Consider the following 20,348-nt stretch of genomic DNA (forward strand, 5'->3'; position numbering starts at 1 on the left):
CCAAGCCTTTGCTTGAGTAACACTTCCTTGAACAAAAAGGAAGCAGAGGAGGAGAGAAGGGCTGTAAAGAGAGAGGCAAATGGGGTTGGAAAAATATGATCTCCCCAGCCATGAAAGTCAAAATTACTGTTTGAAACTGAATCCTCTTGGAGTACTACACAGGCATGGGGGAAAAGGGGAAGGGAGGGAAGGAAAGAAAGATTTATTACTTAAGCAGAACTAAAATTCTGATGAGAAGAAGGACTGTTCAATCCATATCCAAATTTCAGATCTACAGCAGATCTGAAACTGGGCTTGTTATATTTCCCTCTCCTTTGCATGCATAAAAACCACAGAGGAGGTAGATTGTGTTTTAAAGGGGAAAAAGTCCCTTGATCTCATGAAGCCCTGAACTCTTATATTCCATTTATAGCTCTAGCTAGAATGACATCCCCCTTGATTATGTGCTGTCCAATCCAGCTGCATGTGTCAGTACTGTATGAGGCACTAAGTGAAATATATATATGCCCTTACAGGGTTTAGCACATCGGGTCCACCTCCAGGGTACAGGCTGTAGCTCATTCTGACCACTGCTCCTCTCCCAGGAATCACTTGTTAAGTGGTTTTTTGCTTGGGGTTTTGTTTTTTTGGTTGGTTTTTTTTTTTTTTCCAAACTTTTCTTTTTTTAGGGCACTTTTACTTTTCCAGTTTAAGCAGCACAAAATGGCACCAAAGAAGGACGTAAAGAAACCGGCGGCGGCCGCCGCGCCGGCACCAGCGCCGGCACCAGCACCTGCACCAGCCAAGCCCAAAGAACCCGCCATCGACCTCAAGAGCATCAAGGTAAATCCCTGAGAGTGTGCTGGCCTGCAGGCAGAGGCAGCAGAGCCCTGGCTAAGGGCTGCAGGGAAGCCCTGCCTGTGTCTGGTTCCTCTCTGGGCACTGCGAGGAAATGAATGAGTTACCTCGGCCGATGGGTTTGCTGAGCTGCCTGAGCTTCTGGCTGATTTAGTAGATGCAGGGTATAAGGCATGGCGTGTGATTTAACAGAGCAGGGAAGCCCAGGGATGTTAGAAGTGTGTTGGAGTGTGGACCTCAGAACTTTTCTACCCAATTGGTTCACCTGTTTGGTAAAGATAAATTTAAAATAAACACACAACCAAAAAAAAAAAAAACCCTAAAGTAGGGCCATGAGGATAGGAATGGGGTAACTGAAATATGAAATACAGCTTTTCCCATAGTGCTGTACAAAAACCAATCTTTTACAGATTTCTTTTAAATCTTTTAAAATTCTTTTCCAAATTTTTGAACCACCTGATGACCCTCTGGCCACGTGCTTCGAGATCAATATGACTTAACTTTAAAAGAAACAAAACAAAACCGTTTAAAACAGAGAGATTTGGCAGTTTTGCCTATTTTCATTAGCAATGTACAACGAATATTGGTGAGACCATGAGCAAGAAACCCATGGAGGGAAGCATTTCAATTGATTTCCTCTCACCCTTACATGTTTGCTCAGAATTTATAGTTTGCTGCAAATCGAAAGCAACAAAGAGAAGGAGATTTTTGGAGGTTTCCTTCTGACTGCACTGCCATTTGTTCTCATAATGTCTTTAGATTTTGCATGCCAACCAACATCACTAACTGTTGCCCTGACCCTTTGGAGAAAACTCCTCTATTTTGGGAGATTCTTTACTTAGGAAAGAGGAGAGGGAGGCTAAGCAGTTAAGAGATGAAGAGACAGACTAGTTTCTCTGAGTAGGACTATAAATAGTTATTCTGCCTGGCAAGCTGATTGGTCCCAGGACCAATTTGCTAAATTCTACATAAAGAATCATGCCTATTATGGGTAAAAGAAGGACAAACACTACTAATGGGACCTATACATGAAGAATTGTATTTCAGATACAATTTAACACAAATATTAAATATACAATTTAATACAAACTTGATACATATAATCCTGAGATGTTAAGCCATTTAGTGAAACTTCTCCAAGTTTACTTTAATTTTCCCAAGCTGTAGTCAGTATTTGTCTAAAAAAGTATGTATCTTCTTGTAAGATTGAAGCTGAAGCCATTGACAAGAGGGAAAAAAAAAGACATTTTGAAATACTTAGAATTTTGAAGAGTACATGAAAAACCCACTAGTTTTGAGCATACTGTCTGAAAATTAGATTAGGCCTCACATTGCACTAGATGATGGGGAACCAAGCTAGATTTCCTGCTAAATAACTTAATATGATTTGATAGCTTTCTATGTCCAGTAATCAGGAGAAAATAGAATTTTGAACTCCATTGAGCCTAGCTAATCTATCCTTAAATAAATAATAATATATTATCAGCTAAAAAATGTCAGATTTCACTCTGAGGCATCTTTCCAGTTCACTCCTTTAGTTAAAGGAAATAGCAGCAAGAAATACACAGTGGTAGAACAGAGAGCACTCTCCAGGTTTTGTCATATTCAGACTGATTAAAAAAGGTAGAATTTAGGGAGACTTTCTTTTGAAAGATACCAGACAAAATATTTTCTTCTAGGGTCCCAACCAGCCACCATGGGTTTTTACCCCTTTTTTCATTTTGAGAGTTCAGGCAGTGAACAGAAACAATTTCAGGTCATAAGTAATTTGTCTAGGATATGTGACAGAGTCAGGAATCAAAGTTTTCTGAGTCTTACCCCGGTCCCTCAATTATTTCTCAGTCCTTCCATTCAATCACCAAAGTCTCAGCATGACAAAAGTTACAGCACCATTTCCAGCAAAACTTTGGAGGCAGGGAGTACTTAAAATTAAGATTTTGTCTGGGACTCAGTGAACAATCCTGACCCAGGGCTCTATTGCAGTGATTTACCAGACATGATGACAAAAACCTACATCACTTTAAACAAGGGGATCAACTGGGCTGTGCTTCACTCCTCAGGGGATTAGCAGCCCTGGTAGAGCTTGCTAGTCAAGAGAGGTGTCTGGGAACGTCAGGCTACAGTGCCACGATGATCTGGGGAGCCACACAGCAGGTAAACACCCAGAAAGGCTTTGGTAGCTTTTCTCCAAGCCCCTTGTTCCAGCTTGGCTGGGTAAGGATGGAGTTGCCCAAGCAGGGCTTGCAGCAGCCAAACCAGCCACGTTTGGCTGTGCACTTCATTCTCAGTTGGCATCTGAAGTCATAATAGTCTCCAAAACAAACGTGGTGGTTCACAAACCTGAGTAGTGATCCTCTTGGTGGTACCTCCTCCCACTCAGATGTCCTTCTTGGCCCATCTTCAGGGAATCTGGTTTTCTGAACTTTTTGGGGTACACATTTTGCAACTTTGGTGCTTTTTTTCTCCTTCCTTTAGAGGACTCAAGCTGGGTTTGTCAGTCACCATCAGAAGCTGTGATAAAATTGTGACAGGTGTTTTTTTGTTCTTTATTGAGCTCTTGAAATTAGCCAAATCAGAGCAAATATTTGGTGATTTGCTAGTGCCAACAGCAGCTAATATAAGATGTTCTATTTCTGAGTGACATCTATTGACTATAAAACTGAGTAACAGGAATACCCAACTGGTAGACCCAAATCTCTAAACTCAGCCCTTTTACAGCTTACCTTGGGCTACAGTATAACAACCATAGGAAAAGAGTGAAGGCAGGGACTTGCTTTTAAATGGAAATGTGAAGACCTATTTCCCTCTGCTCAGGGAACAGCACAAAATCTCAACTGCTTTGCACGAGCCTTTCCAAACCAAATGCATATTTCCAGTTTTCCTTATTACTAACATGTCTTGGATTTTCACAGGATTTTCAAAGATTAATTAAATAATAACTGAATTAAGAACAGGGCAATGGATGCAGCTGAGAGCCACCACTAGGAACCAGCCATGATTAAAATCAAAATGACCATACAGATAATTTTCTTAAGAGACCCCCTAGAATTCTGCAATTAAAACTGTGACCCAGTACCCTCCTAAAAACACAGCTTATCTGTTTATCAACCTTCTTGTCACACACAAGCCTGAGTGAGAAGGAATGTTTAACTCATGAAAGGCATTACTATGGGTCTATGTCTGCAACAACTGGGGTGAAACATGAGTGATGCAGATGTCTCTCATGCTTGGTTTTGCAATAGAGGCAGAAGGAAATGGATAAACTTCCCATTGCACAAATCTGTATAACTTAGTCCCTATTACCAATAAAAAAAAGTATGTTGGTTTTCTAGTGGAAAACTAAGGGTCCTTCCCAGTACAGGTAACCAGCCCTTGGACAGAGCCCAGGCTCATAAAACCAACTGGGATATTTTGGGATGCAAAGGCTGAAGATGCTGAGGGCAGTGTCCCACTCTACAGATGGTGTTCTGAATGTCTAGCAGCCTGGTCTGCTGTCACACTAGGTCCTTTGCTCCAAGGATACAGCTGAGTATCTTCTCTTGAGTAGAGACAGAGACTGGGCAAGTGTCCTCTGAGGAACTGAGGTTCAGGGGTACACAGGGATTCCTACACTGGTATTTTTAAGACTGAAATACAGGACATCTATTATGCCATGCCCAACTGGAGATGAACCACCCAAATATTAAGAAGGGAAACAATTGAAAGCTACCAACTAGTCAAGACTTGCTAAAAACTGGTGTAACTGTGTGATGCATGTCAATGATGCCTGTTGCATGGAAGCGAGCCTGGGACTGTTTTTAACTGCAGAGCTCTTAAGGCAGTAAAAGGTGTTTCTCCAAGTGTCCTTATTTCTTGTTACAGTCACTACTTGAGTAGGTCATCTCTGAACATTGCTTTGAGTATAACCAGAGAGAGATAAACTGCCTCAAATGCACTGAGAGAAAGCTCATGGGCTAGAGGGCAGGCAGCACTGCAAGTGTCAGCTGAAGCACCCAGAGAGCTGCTGTGCTGCAGACAAGCCCCACATGAAGCCATGGAGTGGGAGCAGGAATGCCTACAGTAGCTTTGCCCAGGAGTGCTGAGGGCTTTCTTAGGCAACAGCAGGTTTTTACTTGAAACTTTAGGCTCAGGTCTTCAAATCATGCCTGATGTATCTCCAGCTGTGGTTCCAGAAGGATTCCCTGGGATGGGTGATCTGTTGGACAAGGTCAGCAGTCCCAAGTGTCCTTACAGGTAGGAAGGGGATAAACGTCAATATGAATTAAGAGGTGTACAGGTGGGACTCTGATGCCATCCAGACCAGCTTGCTGCTGCTGCTTTGACCCACCACACAGCACCACGCAGGATGCAGCCTGGAGCAGCCCCAGCCCTTGTCTCTGTGAGCCTGACATGTCACAGCCCACATTGCTGACAAACACAGGACAGGCAAGGATGGCAGAAAGGTGTCCCAGGACAGGAAACCTGGACAAGGACTGCTGCACACCAAGACATCCCCTTGGAACACTGCTGGGAGCAACACACAAAACACACAGCTTAGTTTTTTTTGCAGTTTTCAGAAGAACTTGGCCTCCTTTTCTTCCTGAACTGCTGCTAAGCAAGGAGCCCATCAAAAAACTACCTACCTTTATTAGTAGAAACTTTTAATTAATGTTGTTAACTGGAAAAAATTGTTCAAAAAATATTTTTTTTTTCCTTTAAACAAGATACATTCTTAGTAATTCACAGCTTTAGCAGCATTTAAGAAATAATTCCTATAGCCTTTGGAGTCTCTGATGAATGGCAAACTTTGGTAGAAACAGTGGGAAGCAAATTACACAAAATGTAACATTTTAAGAGCTGGCAGGGTACCTCCAAGTGTTAACAGGAGTTCTGTGGCAGAGCTTTAGTCCCATCAAAACCACCTCAGAATATTTCTAAAACACTGTTTTAAGCCCCCTTAGAGAACAGAGACATTGTGAAAGGTAGTAACAAGATATTTGAGTTAATGTTACATAAGGCAAGAAGAAGGTGACAAATTTAGCCAATGACAAGCAGAGAAAGAAGTTGTCTGTAAGGAGATATGAAACAAGCAACCTGGAAATTTGCCCTTGCTGCACTAAGGCTTTAGTACATCTTGAAGCCACTGCCAAGAAGCACTTTGGACTGACTGGTTTACCTCAGAGCACTTAAATGTCAAGTAGCAAGGGTTTAAATTACATTAATACTCTAACAGTGCCACTGGGAGGCATGTTAAAACAAGAAATCCCTCCAAAAGCAGGGCTTCAGAGCCTCACATCTTGTGTATCCCCCTGATTATACACATTCAAGCACAAAAGCAATTAGAAATGGGACATGTTTACAAATGAGCACAGCTGGAGGCACTTTCCTCCTGAAGCTAATGAAATGTATTCAAAAGGATATGATCAAGAGCACATACCCAGACATTTCAGAAGGGCACATTAATTAAACATCAAGGTTCATCCAAAAGTTTTTGCACAGCTGCAAAACAACTGTGAAGTTTCAAGTTTTAAAAATCTTTAAACTGGAAAATTATACAAAATTATTAGGAAAAAAAGTCAAATTAATCTGCAGTAAAGTCATTTAAACTCAGACATATTTCTGAACTATTCTTTCAAACCTCATAGTATCTCACACCTGCAACTTTCTTTCCTGTACTAATGGAAGTTGTGTTTATTCTTTCTTCAGTTGTATTTCTAGGCAGCTCTGTTCGCAAAACAGACCTTGGTTTCTCAAGAGCTCTTCTTCTTCTAAAGTTTCTCTGCCTCACATGGCAGGAAGCTAAATCCTTCAGGCTGCTAATTCTTACTCAGATGAGAAGCAGCCTCTCTAAAACCTGTGACACTGATTGCACAAGTTATGGAACTGAAGTGAGGGATGGCAAAAGGACAGCCAGATTTCAGAGGGGCTTGGAAGCTGTGTAATCCTGCACTCAGTGAGGTCTACTAGAAAAGATGTGCAGCTGTATTAATCAAGGAGCAGACATTAATAGTGAGCAGGTACCATATAAACTACTATAGGCACAATCCTAATTTCGTTAAAAAAAAAATTAAAAATCCCTTCAGTTCTGAATAGAAGGCTAAATATACAATGAGTATCCTAGAAGAATATCAAATATTATCCTCTCTGATTTTCCAAGATATCCAACATGTCTTTGTCTCTTTTAAGGAGACAGTACCCTAAAATAGTTGGTGATTCTCTAATAAACTCCTAAGATGATTCACTTCTTGTCATTCATTCCAAAGGTAACAAACAGATGGAGCAGCTTAATGCTTTAACTCCCAGCAGCACCTTTCCCCAGAGCTTTTCATCCTGTCCACACCTTTCCTGAGTTACAGTGAGCACACAAACAGTGCTCAGTCCCAGTGCCCACCAGCCTAAAGAGGTGAGCACAGCATCACATGGCAAAGCTTGGGCTCTAAGGCACATAAACTAGTGATTTGTGGGAAATCTGGAACTTTGTTAATAATTTGGAAATAAGGATTTGTGTGGATTGTGTCTCCATTTAGCTGGTTAAAAAGAGATGCATACAACCCCATCAATCCCAGCCTTTAACTGGAACCTGGTCAAAATGCCTCTGACTACAGAATTACAAGAAGGTAGTCACAGACAATGCAAGGAACAAAACAAACAAACAAAAAAACCATATTCAAAACACACCACCTTTTTCTTTGGCACAGATATCCTTCTGGGTAATAACTCTGCCCATAAATATAAAGTTAGAGAAATCCAAGTTATTCTGGTCTTTCCTGTGTGTTGCAGTTGCTTCAGCTTTTCATTCTTTTTGCTAGGGGTGGGGCATTCAGTTTTTGTTAAACTGAACCCACTGAAATATCAAAATTGTCCCTGAAGCCTCGAGACTCACAGTGCCACAATGCAGAGAACACTGCCAGGATTAGAACAAATACCAGATCACTGCAAAATACTTTTTTGTCCCTTCTGAATTTTCTGAAATCTCCTTTTAGAATCAGAAATCCCACCTTTAATTTCTTTAAAGGAGTATTTGAAATATTTTTCATCCAGGCCATTTTGTAGCTGCCCCTACTGAAAGCAAGTACACTTTAACCCCCCAGCAGATCTATTGCCCTAGAGCAGGGCAATTCTTCATTTAAGTGAAAGCCTCTCCAGTAAAACTCTGTCTAGTGAGATTTATTCAAGGATCAGTGCTAAAATGAAGGGCTGATATGATGCACTACTTTTGAACTCTAAGCTAAACTCTCCTAAGGTCACAAGACAATCAGTTTATATGTAAACCCCTCTCAGCTATAATATTTGATAGCCTATTTAAGCCAGATGACTAATCCAGGTATCTGTTTCCTATGCCCAAGACAAATGCACTCCAATTATTTTTTGCTTGGCATCTTTTGGAATGAGTTGTTTTGGTAGCCAAACATAGAACCTACCTGCTCAAGAAAAGGAGTCTGAGTTTTCCCTGAAACAAAAACAAGCAAAAAAAAACCACAAACAAACAAAAAAAATCCAAACAAACAGAACAATTCAAATCTGTTTTCAGGGGAACATTTCCCAGTTGCCAGCACTGGAGAGCAAGATGCTGAGGGCAGACAGAAAATTCCACAAAAACCAACATACTACATTGACCCAGACACTATTTCAGCTCTGCCAAAGTCTTTTGAAAGCTCCTCTATTAAAGCACAGGGACTGATGGCCAAGATCTTAATGAGCATTCTCACTCACCCAAATTCCAGCCCCAGCCAGTGTAAATCAGGAGCTCTGCACTGTGCTAAACCTGTATCAACAAACCCAGGGCAAAACCATCAGCCCCCTTTTTATGCAGCCACACCTGTTTGTGGCTACACCATCATGAACACACCCCTGTTCCCACAGGCTAATAGATTACAAATTGCAAAAAAACCCACCAAAACCAACAACAAACCACCCAAAATCAAGGAATTGTCAGTGGAGCTTTTTTGTACTCAGTATATTTCCAGATGTTTCTAAAAATTGCAATTAATTTGTTCAAACAGAGCATTTTCCAGCTAAAATGGCAAGCTCAGAAAAGTCTTTGCTTGGAGGTTAGTATCTCAAATCCACTCAATTTGATTGTTCAGTTTAGAAACAACAGTAAAATTAAGTCTGATTGAATTTGATTCTTTCACTCAGAGCATTCAACATACTGAAAAGACACAATCATAAAGGTCATGCTTCTCATCAGGGTAACTAAGCAAGCTACAGGGGAAGGTTTTCCTCATTAATCACATCTCATCATTAGAAAACCAGCAGCAGTGACTGCTTAGCAGAGGCAACCAACAGAAATTAAAATAGGGGATTTCAGTTCAGAACTGGGAGTCTGTTGCTGTCACACAGCTGTTCCCACCTTGGCTTCATGGCACTCTTGATCTGGTTGAGGCAACAGGGAAAGGAAGAAGTTTGGAGCAAAGTTTGCCAATCCTTTTACATGTCATTGAGATATTTGACCTGGTCTTGGGGGATGCTGCACAGTGGACCTTGGTCTTTGCTGCTGAAGAAGCTGCAGCCTCCACCTCCTGCTCCCTCTCTGTAGGCCCACCGTGACCGGCCTGCAACCCAAAAAGCAAGTACCCCTTCCCCCACTGTGAGCAGTCATCCTTCCAGTTCACAAAGGCTTTTGGGGTCCTTAGCTTATATCACAGCTTCTCCTTTGCCCCAACCCCACACACACCTGAGTAGCACCACTTCTGTACACACCTGTGAGTGCTAAACCGAGCACCCTGGTGGCCCTGCCTAACCCAAGCCCAAGGGGAAGAGTGTCCTAGAGATCACATGAATACAGGTTTCCCACTGCCCTGCAGGGAACATCTACACATCAGCCACTAACTTAATACAATTAGTTCCAAATGACACAGATAATGTTAAAATTTTGGAAAATGTGATCAGTGCAGAGGAAGAGCTTCACAGCACGATACCACCTCTGTTGACAGACAACTTTTCTGCTCGGTGTCAACAACTGGATCCCCCCTGAGAAGACAGGCAGCAGTACTACTCATCTAATAAAGTTGGGAACTTTATTATCCGTGTAAGGGGCTGAGCAAAGCCCAGCAAAGATATGAGGACCATTCACACATCCTGCAAGCCACCCAGCCAGCTGGGCAGACATGAGGCACTCCTCACCCTCAGTGCTCCTTGCTCACTTACTGGAGAAATAGAATCCTTCCCTATAAGGAAGTCTTGGTAGGTCTGGACAAGGAATATCTCCTCCTGATGGTACGGACCCAGAAAGTGCTGACATGAATCAAACTTCTTGCTTGTCACTCCCTGCCCCTCTTCAGCCTCCTAAAAATAGCCATCATAAGATGTCTATCAAGACATGGAGCCTCCTGTCACTTTGCCCTAAGAAAGCTAAAGAACTCGCCAAGGGGAGGGACCTCTTCCTTCTGACACCTAATCCAGGCGCTGCCGTCAGCACGACCAGATAAATAAGGGCAAGAAAGGCAAGGAAAGCAGGACCACTCTCAAGACCTCTCAGCTAATCCTTCCTGCCTGTCTGCTGCGCTGCGTTTCCAACTCAACCATGGTGGGTGCACTGGAGAGCTAATAGCTAGCAGCCAGCCAGTGTATTTTACATAAGTCAATCGGGCTTCTTGCCCACCTTAGGTCTTGGGGTGGTGGGGGAAGGACAGTCCAGAAGACAGTTTAGGTTTGCTTGGTTTGGTTTAAACCTAAAGGACTATGCAAGGCTTTCCAGTTAGCCTCCAGTTCCAAACCAGGCAACAGTACTGGTGCCGCTCCCACAGCTTGTGATAGAATTGTTACAATTTCCTAAGCTTTTTTTTTTTATTAATCAAATGCAACCAGCTAAAGTCGTGAGGAAAAGTCATATTTTTATATAAGTAAATATCATAGATTATTACTTTATGAAACAACATACTGTCAAAAACTAATTTGAGACTTTAAGGGATTAATTTAATTTCTATGTTGATGGAAAAAGCTGCTTGTTTAGAAATATTACTTCAGATTGTATAGCTAAAACGGATCTATGCTAAGACAGTAAATGAACCTGATGGTAATTAATTACTTCTATTTTAGTTGAGACTTTTGATTTTTGTTGCTTCTTGCCACATCTCTGGCTTTTCCTGGGACGTAAATTTAAATGAAAACCTTAAGAATAGCCTTGCTGATACATTTTTATGCAGGAAGTTGCTAGATTAGGTTGCTATGGCCTAACTACATTAGGCAAGACAGAAGTGAAAGCACTCAGGTATTTTCTGCTATTTACTTTCTCTCAGTGCATTTTCAGCAGTACTAGTTCTCGTTTTTCTCTCTCTTTTTCTCCCCAACTGCAGTCCTTCTCTGCTGATGAAATCAATGGTAAGTGAAATCAAAGTTAAGCTTTAATGGGGGCAGGAGGGGGAACAAAATGGCTACCAAATGCTAAATATTCACTAGCCTTAACAGCTCTTTTGCTATCTGCATTGCTTCTGCACATTTGACAGGCCACTTTTTTGCTCTTCTGGAAGATGACTCATGGATAGAGCTGGATGCTTTAGAAAACACACAGGTTCTCCCCCAGCCCCCCTTCCTAAGCTATTTTTTGTGATTGATTTCCTTCCAACAGATCGAGTTCTCCAAGGAGCAACAGGATGGTAAGTTACAAGACAGCTGATGTGTTTTACATGTATGTGGGTTCAAAAAAGAGCTAAAGGCTCAGAAATTAACTTCTATTGAAACAATGAGCTAAGACTTCATCTGGTATAAATCACCAGACTCTTGACTTCAGAGTGGTGATGACTTATGCTGAGCAAGAAGGTGACTGTAGATCTACATGTAATTTATCTGGATCTTTGTTTACATGCTCTCTGAACGGAGAAGTTTTTACCATGGTACAAAGAGGAAACACCCTGTCTCTACCTACTGAACATCCTTCAGTTGTACTCCTGTTCTGGCTCTTCACAAGGATGCTGAAAATAAGTCTTGAACTTGACAGTCCCTGGGGAAATAGGCAGAAGGAGGACAACAGAAGGAGAAAGTGGGCTGAAAATTTAACTTAGCTGCAGTGACTTTGCAATCTCACACGGGCAGAAGATGCAAGAGTTCTACATGTCACTTTTGCCAGGAGGTGCTGTGGAAGGAAACAAAGCCTGTTTTACTGTAAAAATATTCTTTAAGCATGGAAAGAGTCAGCAAATAAGTGACTTGTATAAACTACTGCTTACAAAATGATCTGGATATGCTGCAATTCTTGAACATCTCGCTGTATTCTTTGATTCACAAGCAACTCACAGCTTCCAAATTTTTTGTTTCAATCTTCTAGAAAGAGACAAAAAATCTGACTTGAACAATAGCTCTCACTGAAGGTGAGGAAATCTAATTTTAAGTGTTTCAAATAGCCTAAGATATGCATTTGGGCTATATTAAGTAATATTTAAAAATGTTAAAAAATCAGTAGCACATATAGTAGACTGAAGGAAGTGTTTAGAAAGGAAGATACGAGGATTTCCTAGAAATTCAGAGGGAGTGGAATAGCTAGAAACAGGTCTTGAGGGAGCCCTAAACTTTGTGAAGATGAGCCTTCTCTCAGTAACACCATCAAAGCAATAAGGAGAGGTATAGTGCAGGAAGTGAGACTGGTGAAAATTCTCTTCTTGCGGTCCAGACTCTCTTGGTCACAAAAGAAGTCATTTGGACTTTTCCTTGCTTCTTAATTCTGAAAATTTTACAAAAGAATCAGGTGGGTTTATGGAAAAACGTCCTCAATTCAAAGCTGCTGGCACATGTAATGAATTAAAATATTTCTTTCAGCTTCCCTACGTATTCCACATCATCCAGATGCTGTAACATAATGGTTGAACCAAGCAGAGGAGCAAACAGAAGTTTCTTGAGGCAGGGAGAATTTCCCAAGAGCAGTTATGCTCATCCTCAGTAACTATTTCCATCCACACAGGCTGATGCATCAGCAGCTGGGTAGTACCATCCTCAGACAGACTTAAACAAGTTTGCTCCATCATTGACATAAAATAGTAATGGCCATAAAAAAAAAAAAAAAAAATTAATAAAAAGAAACCCACAGCAAAGATATATTGCTGTGAAATGCCTGAGAGACAAAAATAAATCAGTCCTTTTCTCCAAAGCTCCAAAACCCAGTGAACATAAAACTTCATGGGATTTACAAAATGGAGAAACTCTCCTGATGGCTTTGCTATTGGAACACTGGCACTGTTTTATACCTCTCTGCAGCCAAATGTCATTGATTTAGCAGATGAAAGATCAGATAATACAGAATAAATCGCTACAGCTCCATCCATCTCAGCTGCTAGAGCTGATATCAGGAAGCTCTACACAGGTCCAGAAGGCCATAATTTTATACCCTGCAATAAAAGCTGGAAGGAGAGAGAGGTAGCAGCAAAGGGTTATAGGTGTCTCACATGAGACAGTAAGAGGATTAGTTTCAGATGTATTCGATTACAGCCTAGCAGGCTGACACTGTGTATCAGCACTTTTACTGGGTGCCAGCAACAGCTCCACCAAGGTGGTACAAGGAAGACTAAAGCAAAAACATAAATACCTCTGCACTGCATGTCCCCAGCACAAGATGAATGAAGACATGATCTGAAATGTGGCTTCTTACTCCCAAACCTGCCCCAAAGCAGAATGAACATTACACAGGCTGTGAAACACAAAGCCTGTGTGGCTGCTGGATGAGAATCATGGCCAAGGAAAAGACATTTTACTCAGATTGCTTGAAGCTAAACCACAGCATCATCAGACACTGCAGTGCAGAAGAGATCAACAGCACAGGCCAAGATGTTTGTGGCATATGGGGTTCAAAGATGGCTTTTTAGCCACACAGTTTACCTTTGTCCCCTCCTCTTTTTTAAAAGCCACATTTCTTCATTCAAATATTCTAAAAAGCTAAAAAATGAAAGATCAGATAATATGGAATAAATCACTACAGCTCCACCCATCTCAGCTGCTAGAGCTGATATCAGGAAGCTCTACACAGGTCCAGGAGGCCATAATTTTATACCCTGCAATAAAAGCTGGAAGGAGACTGACATGGAACTTCACAACAGAAGATGAAGGCTGGCAATGCAATGAAGACAACTTATCTGTGCTGATTTTTGTGGGAGAAAGGGCTGTACCTGAAGGCCTTGTCCAACAAGGGGAAATAAGTGAGCCCTGATCACTTGGCAGCACTGAAGGAAGTGAAGTCTCAAAGTGAACACACTGGAAATGCACAGGAAAAGGCACCACATGAGTACTTCGACTGGAAAAGTGGGATATTCACACATCTATAAGAAGCAGGGACAAACTATGAAGAACAGAAAAAAAAAAAAAGGGAACAAACATGTTTGGAAATCCCACTGTAAGGCAATTTTAAGGGAAAACAACAGTAAAAGCATTTGAAATCCACCTTCAAGTTTCCTATTAGCACAGTGTAGCTGAGATGCTGGGATTGCAGGCAGAACCCACTGAAGCAGGCAAAGGTTTTGCACTGCTGGGCACTTGACAGCCCCAGTTGTCTGAAGAGATAAGGTGGAGTGGATAACAACATTTTTATCATCTTCTGCTACACCATGTGAAGAAACCTGCTCTTGAATGACAGTGTCGGTACAGAACTTATCTTTCCCTGTCCTTGAAACAACTACAGGGTCAGTCACAAAGCTATTGATGGCTCTTAGAGCCAGGAGTGATATGAAAGGTAGATATAAAAGTTTAAAAATAGTGAAACTGAAATGTCAGAGGGGAGGAGTTTTTCTTGGGACTGTGGGCCAAAGATTCCCCTGGCTAACTCCCCTGGAGTCAGTGGAACAGTGCCAGGAGACAACAGGCTCACATCTTTGTCAATAGGGAGTTGCCTGGCTCAATGTTGCTCTTCTCTTGCAGACTTCAAGGAGGCCTTCCTCCTCTTTGACAGGACTGGTGATGCCAAGATCACCCTCAGCCAGGTTGGCGATATCATCCGGGCACTGGGGCAGAACCCTACAAATGCAGAGGTCAACAAAATCCTGGGAAACCCCAGCAAAGAGGGTAAGTGCCCTGCAGTCCTTTGGGCCATTCCTGACACTGGGGAACACCAATAGTCACAGCAGGAGAGAGGGGAGCTTTTGCTCTGATGGGGAGTGACGGGGACTATGCAACAATAGGTGGTATTTCACTAATTCCCTTGGAAGAGAATGATGGAGAATAGAGGAAAACCTTCTGCTTAACTCATGGAGAGTTCTCTGTAGGGACTGTTTTGCTGTCAACTCAGTGTGGGTAAAACACACACTCACTGCTCACAGTCCATTAGTGCCACAGCCTTTGCTTGGAGAGCTGTGAGTCCATTTCTAATAACTGATACTCAGCTCTTCAGGTCCTTCCAGTGCAAGAACTTCTGCCAAGAAGCCAAGACATGCCCTGGGACAGGAAACCCACCTGTATATTTCAGCTGACTGGAATGGTCTTCCCAAAGCTTGTACAAACTTGGGCACACTGAAACATGTGTTGAGCATTTATTACTGCAGCTTTTTTTTATTTCCTTTTCCTCCCTTTTAGAGATAAAAATAAAGGATAAAAACTATAGTCCCCTCATTTTAACAAGGACCTAGAAGCAGGTGATCCCTGATTTCAATCATGCAGAACCATATTAAGATGGGCTAAATTGTATTCACATCCTCTGACCTGGTAAAGACAACTGTGAGGAACAATTCAAAAAGCTTTGGCACCAGCAGGAAGCATTGGGGACTAACACAGAGGTGAGACATACCAGGACTTTCAGTGGTTCCAGCAATAACTGACAGTGACTTTGATATAGCTGCATAGTAAAATAGGTCTTGTAACAACTCTATAATGGAAATTATCTGTCCATTTATTTCCATCTATTATATTTTGTTGCTGCCCAGATGAAGGCTGGCAATGGAAAGATCCAGGAGGAAAGAAGAAAGAATAAAAAAGATTCTTGTATTTGGCAGCCTTGCTCAAAAAAAAAAACCAAAACAAACAAAAAAAACCAAAACAAAACAAAATGAGCAGCACTTGGAGAGGTTCTCACTGAAGACTACAACTTTTGGCTCATGAGAGGAAAGGGGTTAGATGAACTAAGCTCAGGAGGTCTTAAATCTCCATTGTGCCCAAATTTACTATTGGCAACCCACCACAGTGTACTTTCCTAGTTTTAAATAGTTTATTCTTTTGCCAAGAAGCTGTGCCACCACATCAAAGATAACCTGAAGAGGTCAGTAACATGTGAGCAACCTCAGCAGCTTGTCTAAGTCATCACATCCCATTCTGGTTACCTTTACCCATTGATGGGGCTCAAGATTTTTGTTTGAATTTATTCTGCAGCTCCCTCACTCCCCAAATATTCTCAAAGATTAACTCATACAGCAAATTTCCTTTCTGAAAGAAAAATATAGCATGAACACAAGCACACAAAGCTATGTGAGAAGGATCCTGGGTGTGAAAAATCAGATGCATGTCAAATAGGATAAGAGAATCCAGATTCTGCAACTTCTGAGTCAAAGACTAGAGTAAAAGCTAGAACAAGCTGTGAAAAGGAGATAGGGGAGGCTCTCCCACATTTGAGGGCAAATATGCCTAAGGAATACAGATACAAACATCTAGCATGTAACAACTGGTGGTTTTTTCCCAGAGATGAATGCCAAGAAGATTACTTTTGAAGAGTTCCTGCCCATGCTGCAAGCAGCTGCCAACAACAAGGAGCAGGGCACCTTTGAAGACTTTGTTGAGGGTCTGCGTGTCTTTGACAAGGAAGGCAATGGCACGGTCATGGGTGCTGAGCTCCGTCACGTACTGGCTACTCTGGGTAAGGGATCATCCTCTCTGCCAGCACTCCAAAAACTGCTGCTGTTTGAAGGCAGCAGAGAGGAAAGGTAGTCCAAAAAGTTTGAAGAGGTGGGAGGCTACCAAGCCAGGCAAGACTCTGGGTTTCCTGACTGTGAATCCACAAAGAAAGCAAACAGAGCTACTAAAGACCAAAGGAACAGGCTAGGTTTATGACATCTAAATTCAGACATTAAGATCATCATCAACTGTTATTTGATGAATAGAGAGAAAAGTCTGTACATCTCAGTGACATAACACAAATGGACAAAAATAGATTTGCTGCATAGTTTCTTTACTCTGTAGGAATAACTAGAATCCCTATGCATGTACATCTCCATTTTCTAAAGAAAGTTAAAACTAATTAAGCTCATGCCATATATAGGTGTTTTTTCACTAACACACAAAATAAGGAAAGCCTTTGGAAAAGCTGTAGGTTTGAGCCTGTGTGAAGAATGAAACAAGTTCTCTCCACTCCCAGGTGAAAAGATGACAGAAGAAGAAGTAGACGAACTCATGAAAGGTCAGGAGGACTCAAATGGCTGCATCAACTACGAGGGTAGGTGCAAGAGTTCAACATCTATCTTACATTTCTCCTCTCTCTGACAATTTCATTGCAGTGGCCTTTTAGCTTCTCAGGAAAATCAGACAAGCTCCAGCTGATTTAGGTCAAAGGACTTATGTGTGAAAAGGACCATGGCAATATGCTTATCCTGCAGTCACACCGTGCAAAAGATTTGATTCAGCCACAGCAGAGGAGGCTGTTTTGGTCCACACCAAATCTCCAGACTGACTTTCTGTAGGGCAGTTGCAGTGATTGTATCCAGTAGCTACTGTCTTATCACACTTAAGCAAGAAGAGAACTTGATTTGTACAACATTAAACACTTAAAAACTTTCTATCACTGTATCAGATCAAATCCAAGCAGGTAGATATTTTTAATGCCATCAGCTCATAATCAGCTGTTAATTTTAGTTATTTCCCAAGGTAATGTTGGCTGCTCCTTCTAACTAGCATATCTGTATTTTTCCACAGCATTTGTAAAGCACATCCTGTCTGTCTAAGAGGAATTCCCCAGGTACCAAATGGTATGTTCTTCTCATTTGCACACTTAACTTCATCTGCTTGCTATCCATACAGGCTTCTATATACCCATGGCAAACAGAGGCTACAAAACCATGATACCAACAATATGAAAATGAGACTGTTGTCCAAAAGCAAAGATAGCAGGAGCCCAGGTTCCTGGCTCTTGTTCACAGCCCTGTAACTCATTGGTGTTTAGTAGATTTTTCAAACACAATGCAAATTGACAGCCTGAGACATTTATCCTATAAGCACAATTGAGATTTTTTTTAAAAATGGAAATCAAAGCAACACCTTCCAATAATTTGTAGATTTCTGTTAAGAGAGTGGCCTGAATACTGAGAACTACTGAGAACAGGTCTTCAAACAAAATAATCATCTGAAGAAGAATATTCTCAGCCATGATCAATAGTCAAAAGAGGGCTTCAAAAGTACTCAATTATTTAGCAGTTCTACAAGTATGAGAAAATAAAAACAACAACATCAACCCTCACCCCCCTGTCCCATAGCCTTTATATGCTATTATTTTGTCCAGAGAAAGAAAAAAAAAACAAAACACAAAAATCAACCCCCAAACCAGCAGCTATCTTTAAAATACAAATAATAGTAGGTATACTGAACTGTCAGGTATTCTATCCAAGGAAATACACATTCCCAACAATGTGTACTGTGTGTATGAAACAAACCCCTCAAAACAGAAATCGAGGGCTCTGCTTGCCATTTCGCTCATGTTTCTTCAGCCAACATTAACATCAAATACAACTCTCCCATTCCTTCCCAGAACAAGCCAAAATTAGAAAGACCAGATGGCACTTGAGATCTGCCTGAAATTCTTGCTCAGTCTGTCACCATCAACATGGAAACTGCATAGAACTGGATGATATGACTCCATCCCACCATTTGTTACCAGCGCATCCATGGGTATCACCTTTGGGCCACTAAACCTTCATTTAAAAAACCCAAGCTTTTACTAAAGAAACTACATGGAATAAACTCTGCCATTCAGGGTCCATCCATCCCAACCATCACTTTCCATGTTATTTGCATTGAAACAATGTAATTTCTTGGAAAAATAAAGCATCCATAAATCCTTGTGGTCACTTTGTGGCTATGAAGCCTTTTTTCCCCCGCATCTGTTCAAACCCACTCAAAGCAGCATTCAGCAGTTAATTAATTTTCCCTGTGTACTGAATACCACAAAATAAAGTTTTATAAAAAAATATAAATATGGACATTTCCAGTAGGTCACTTCACTTGATCTTAATGAAAAAAATATTTTTGGGAGGGTCTGGGAGGAGGAGTAATTAATTAGGGCATACCACCAAAATCAGCACTTAGAACATTTTTGGGAGAAGACGACCTGGTATCTGTTGTCAGAACAGCTCCAAAGGTGGCAAGATCCAAAACCAGGCAGGGTGGCCCTGCAGCAGGGGACAGTGCAGAACCACTTTTCCCAGCAAAATCTCCTCAGTGCTGCTGCAACAGCAGGCAAACAGCACTCTAAGGGAAGACTTCTACCTTCTGCCTTTATTTACAGCTCTATGGACAACTAGAAAGAGCAATCAGAAGTTACAGGCACCCTGAAGAGCTCTGTAACTGGGAACAGACAAAGTAACAGGCAAGAAGAGGCCAGCTCCCCCTTCTGCAGCAACAGTGGAAATAGTCATAGCTCAGGGAAGTATTGTTACATCCCTGCCCTTAAATATCACTCCTCTCTCTTCCTTAAGTGCTCGTTAAACTGCCTTAATCCCCAACTGGGTATCAGCCTGTTCTATTAAAGTCCTACCTTGCCTTATTGAGTTGCTATGCACGAAATGATCATAATTCAAGTGCCAACAGGTGCAGCGGGGGTGGCTGGCACCAGAATAAACCACAGCCGTTCAAACAGCTGCCTCTTTTCTGAGGCTTCCCAAAGAATCTCCCTTTTAAACCCTCACCATGCTGGCACACAGCCCCAAATGAACCTGGGAGTTATTACCCTGTCCAGAGACTTATGCCAGCAGATAGCTTACAAGGGGTGCAGTTGCTACACTCAAAATGCAAAAATAAAAGTGGATAGAAGAATGAAGTAAAAAGGAGTTCTTAAACTTCGTCCTAAAAGGGCAATTGCAAAAAGTGCAGGGTACGTAAGCAGACTCAAAGCACTGCTGCACATCCTACTGTTCCTCAACATCCTGCCCATGCTCCAGGCAGTTTCTCTTTCCAAGAAACTCTGGATTTCAGTTGTTGGGAAAGCAAAAAACTGAAAACCAAACCAACATTTCATTATACAAACATTATATATACATATACATATATATATATCTATATATGTATATGGTGTCAGCCTCTTTTTCACACTGCTTTGGTAACTCTACACTGACATAAAGTCACAGAACCTGCCTAGTCTAAGGCTGGACACAGCCCTAAAGGACAGGTTGAATTTTCCATCACAGTGTTTTTTTAGGATATTGCAAGGTTTTCCAACTTCTAAAATATTTGGGATTTGAGCAACTAACAAAGTCAGATGATTTCTCATCACTGTAGGAGCAGACAGATTTTCAAACTTGCTAATTTTTAAAAACCCGCCTTCAAATTTTTGTTTGAAACAAAGTGACAGCTTATGAGACATAACAAGGCTGACAGCATTTCTCTGGATTCTAGTTGCAAGGAATCAAGGTAATACTAATTAC

The 20,348-nt window shown here is 41.5% G+C and overlaps 1 protein-coding gene and 1 long non-coding RNA gene across 3 annotated transcripts in view; one reads left to right on the forward strand and one right to left on the reverse strand.

The window, feature by feature from the left end:
• Positions 1-8,597, reverse strand: part of LOC147652166 (uncharacterized) — a 28,167-nt gene extending 19,570 nt beyond the window's left edge. Inside the window, exon 1 of the long non-coding RNA XR_015288810.1 lies at positions 8,530-8,597. This is a non-coding gene — a long non-coding RNA (uncharacterized LOC147652166). The remainder of the gene's footprint in view (positions 1-8,529) is intronic.
• On the forward strand, positions 518-18,776 carry MYL1 (myosin light chain 1). 2 transcript variants are annotated; one of them, XM_086896007.1, is made up of 8 exons: positions 10,193-10,345; positions 11,115-11,139; positions 11,387-11,414; positions 14,656-14,799; positions 16,403-16,576; positions 17,075-17,152; positions 17,629-17,681; positions 18,458-18,776. In XM_086896007.1, the coding sequence occupies exons 2-7, from the start codon at positions 11,128-11,130 to the stop codon at positions 17,655-17,657; spliced, it is 465 nt and encodes a 154-aa protein (XP_086752133.1). In that variant the 5' UTR covers positions 10,193-10,345; positions 11,115-11,127; the 3' UTR covers positions 17,658-17,681; positions 18,458-18,776. The 2 variants fall into 2 exon arrangements, with proteins under 2 accessions (XP_023786403.1, XP_086752133.1); XM_023930635.2 differs by lacking the exons at positions 10,193-10,345; positions 11,115-11,139 and adding an exon at positions 518-822.
• The last annotated feature ends 1,572 nt before the right edge of the window (positions 18,777-20,348 follow it).

The sequence above is a fragment of the Cyanistes caeruleus genome, chromosome 7 (genome assembly GCF_971803275.1).
Source record: "Cyanistes caeruleus chromosome 7, bCyaCae1.hap1.1, whole genome shotgun sequence".
Taxonomy (NCBI): Eukaryota; Metazoa; Chordata; class Aves; order Passeriformes; family Paridae; genus Cyanistes; species Cyanistes caeruleus.

What these genes read in the sequence shown, in the direction of transcription:
- MYL1 (XM_023930635.2), top strand. Translation starts at nt 703, where the DNA reads ATGGCACCAAAGAAGGACGTAAAGAAACCGGCGGCGGCCGCCGCGCCG. An exon ending in GGGAAACCCCAGCAAAGAGG is followed by an intron (nt 14,800 to 16,402) that starts GTAAGTGCCCTG and finishes GTTTTTTCCCAG; the next exon opens with AGATGAATGCCAAGAAGATT. An exon ending in TGGCTGCATCAACTACGAGG is followed by an intron (nt 17,153 to 17,628) that starts GTAGGTGCAAGA and finishes ATTTTTCCACAG; the next exon opens with CATTTGTAAAGCACATCCTG.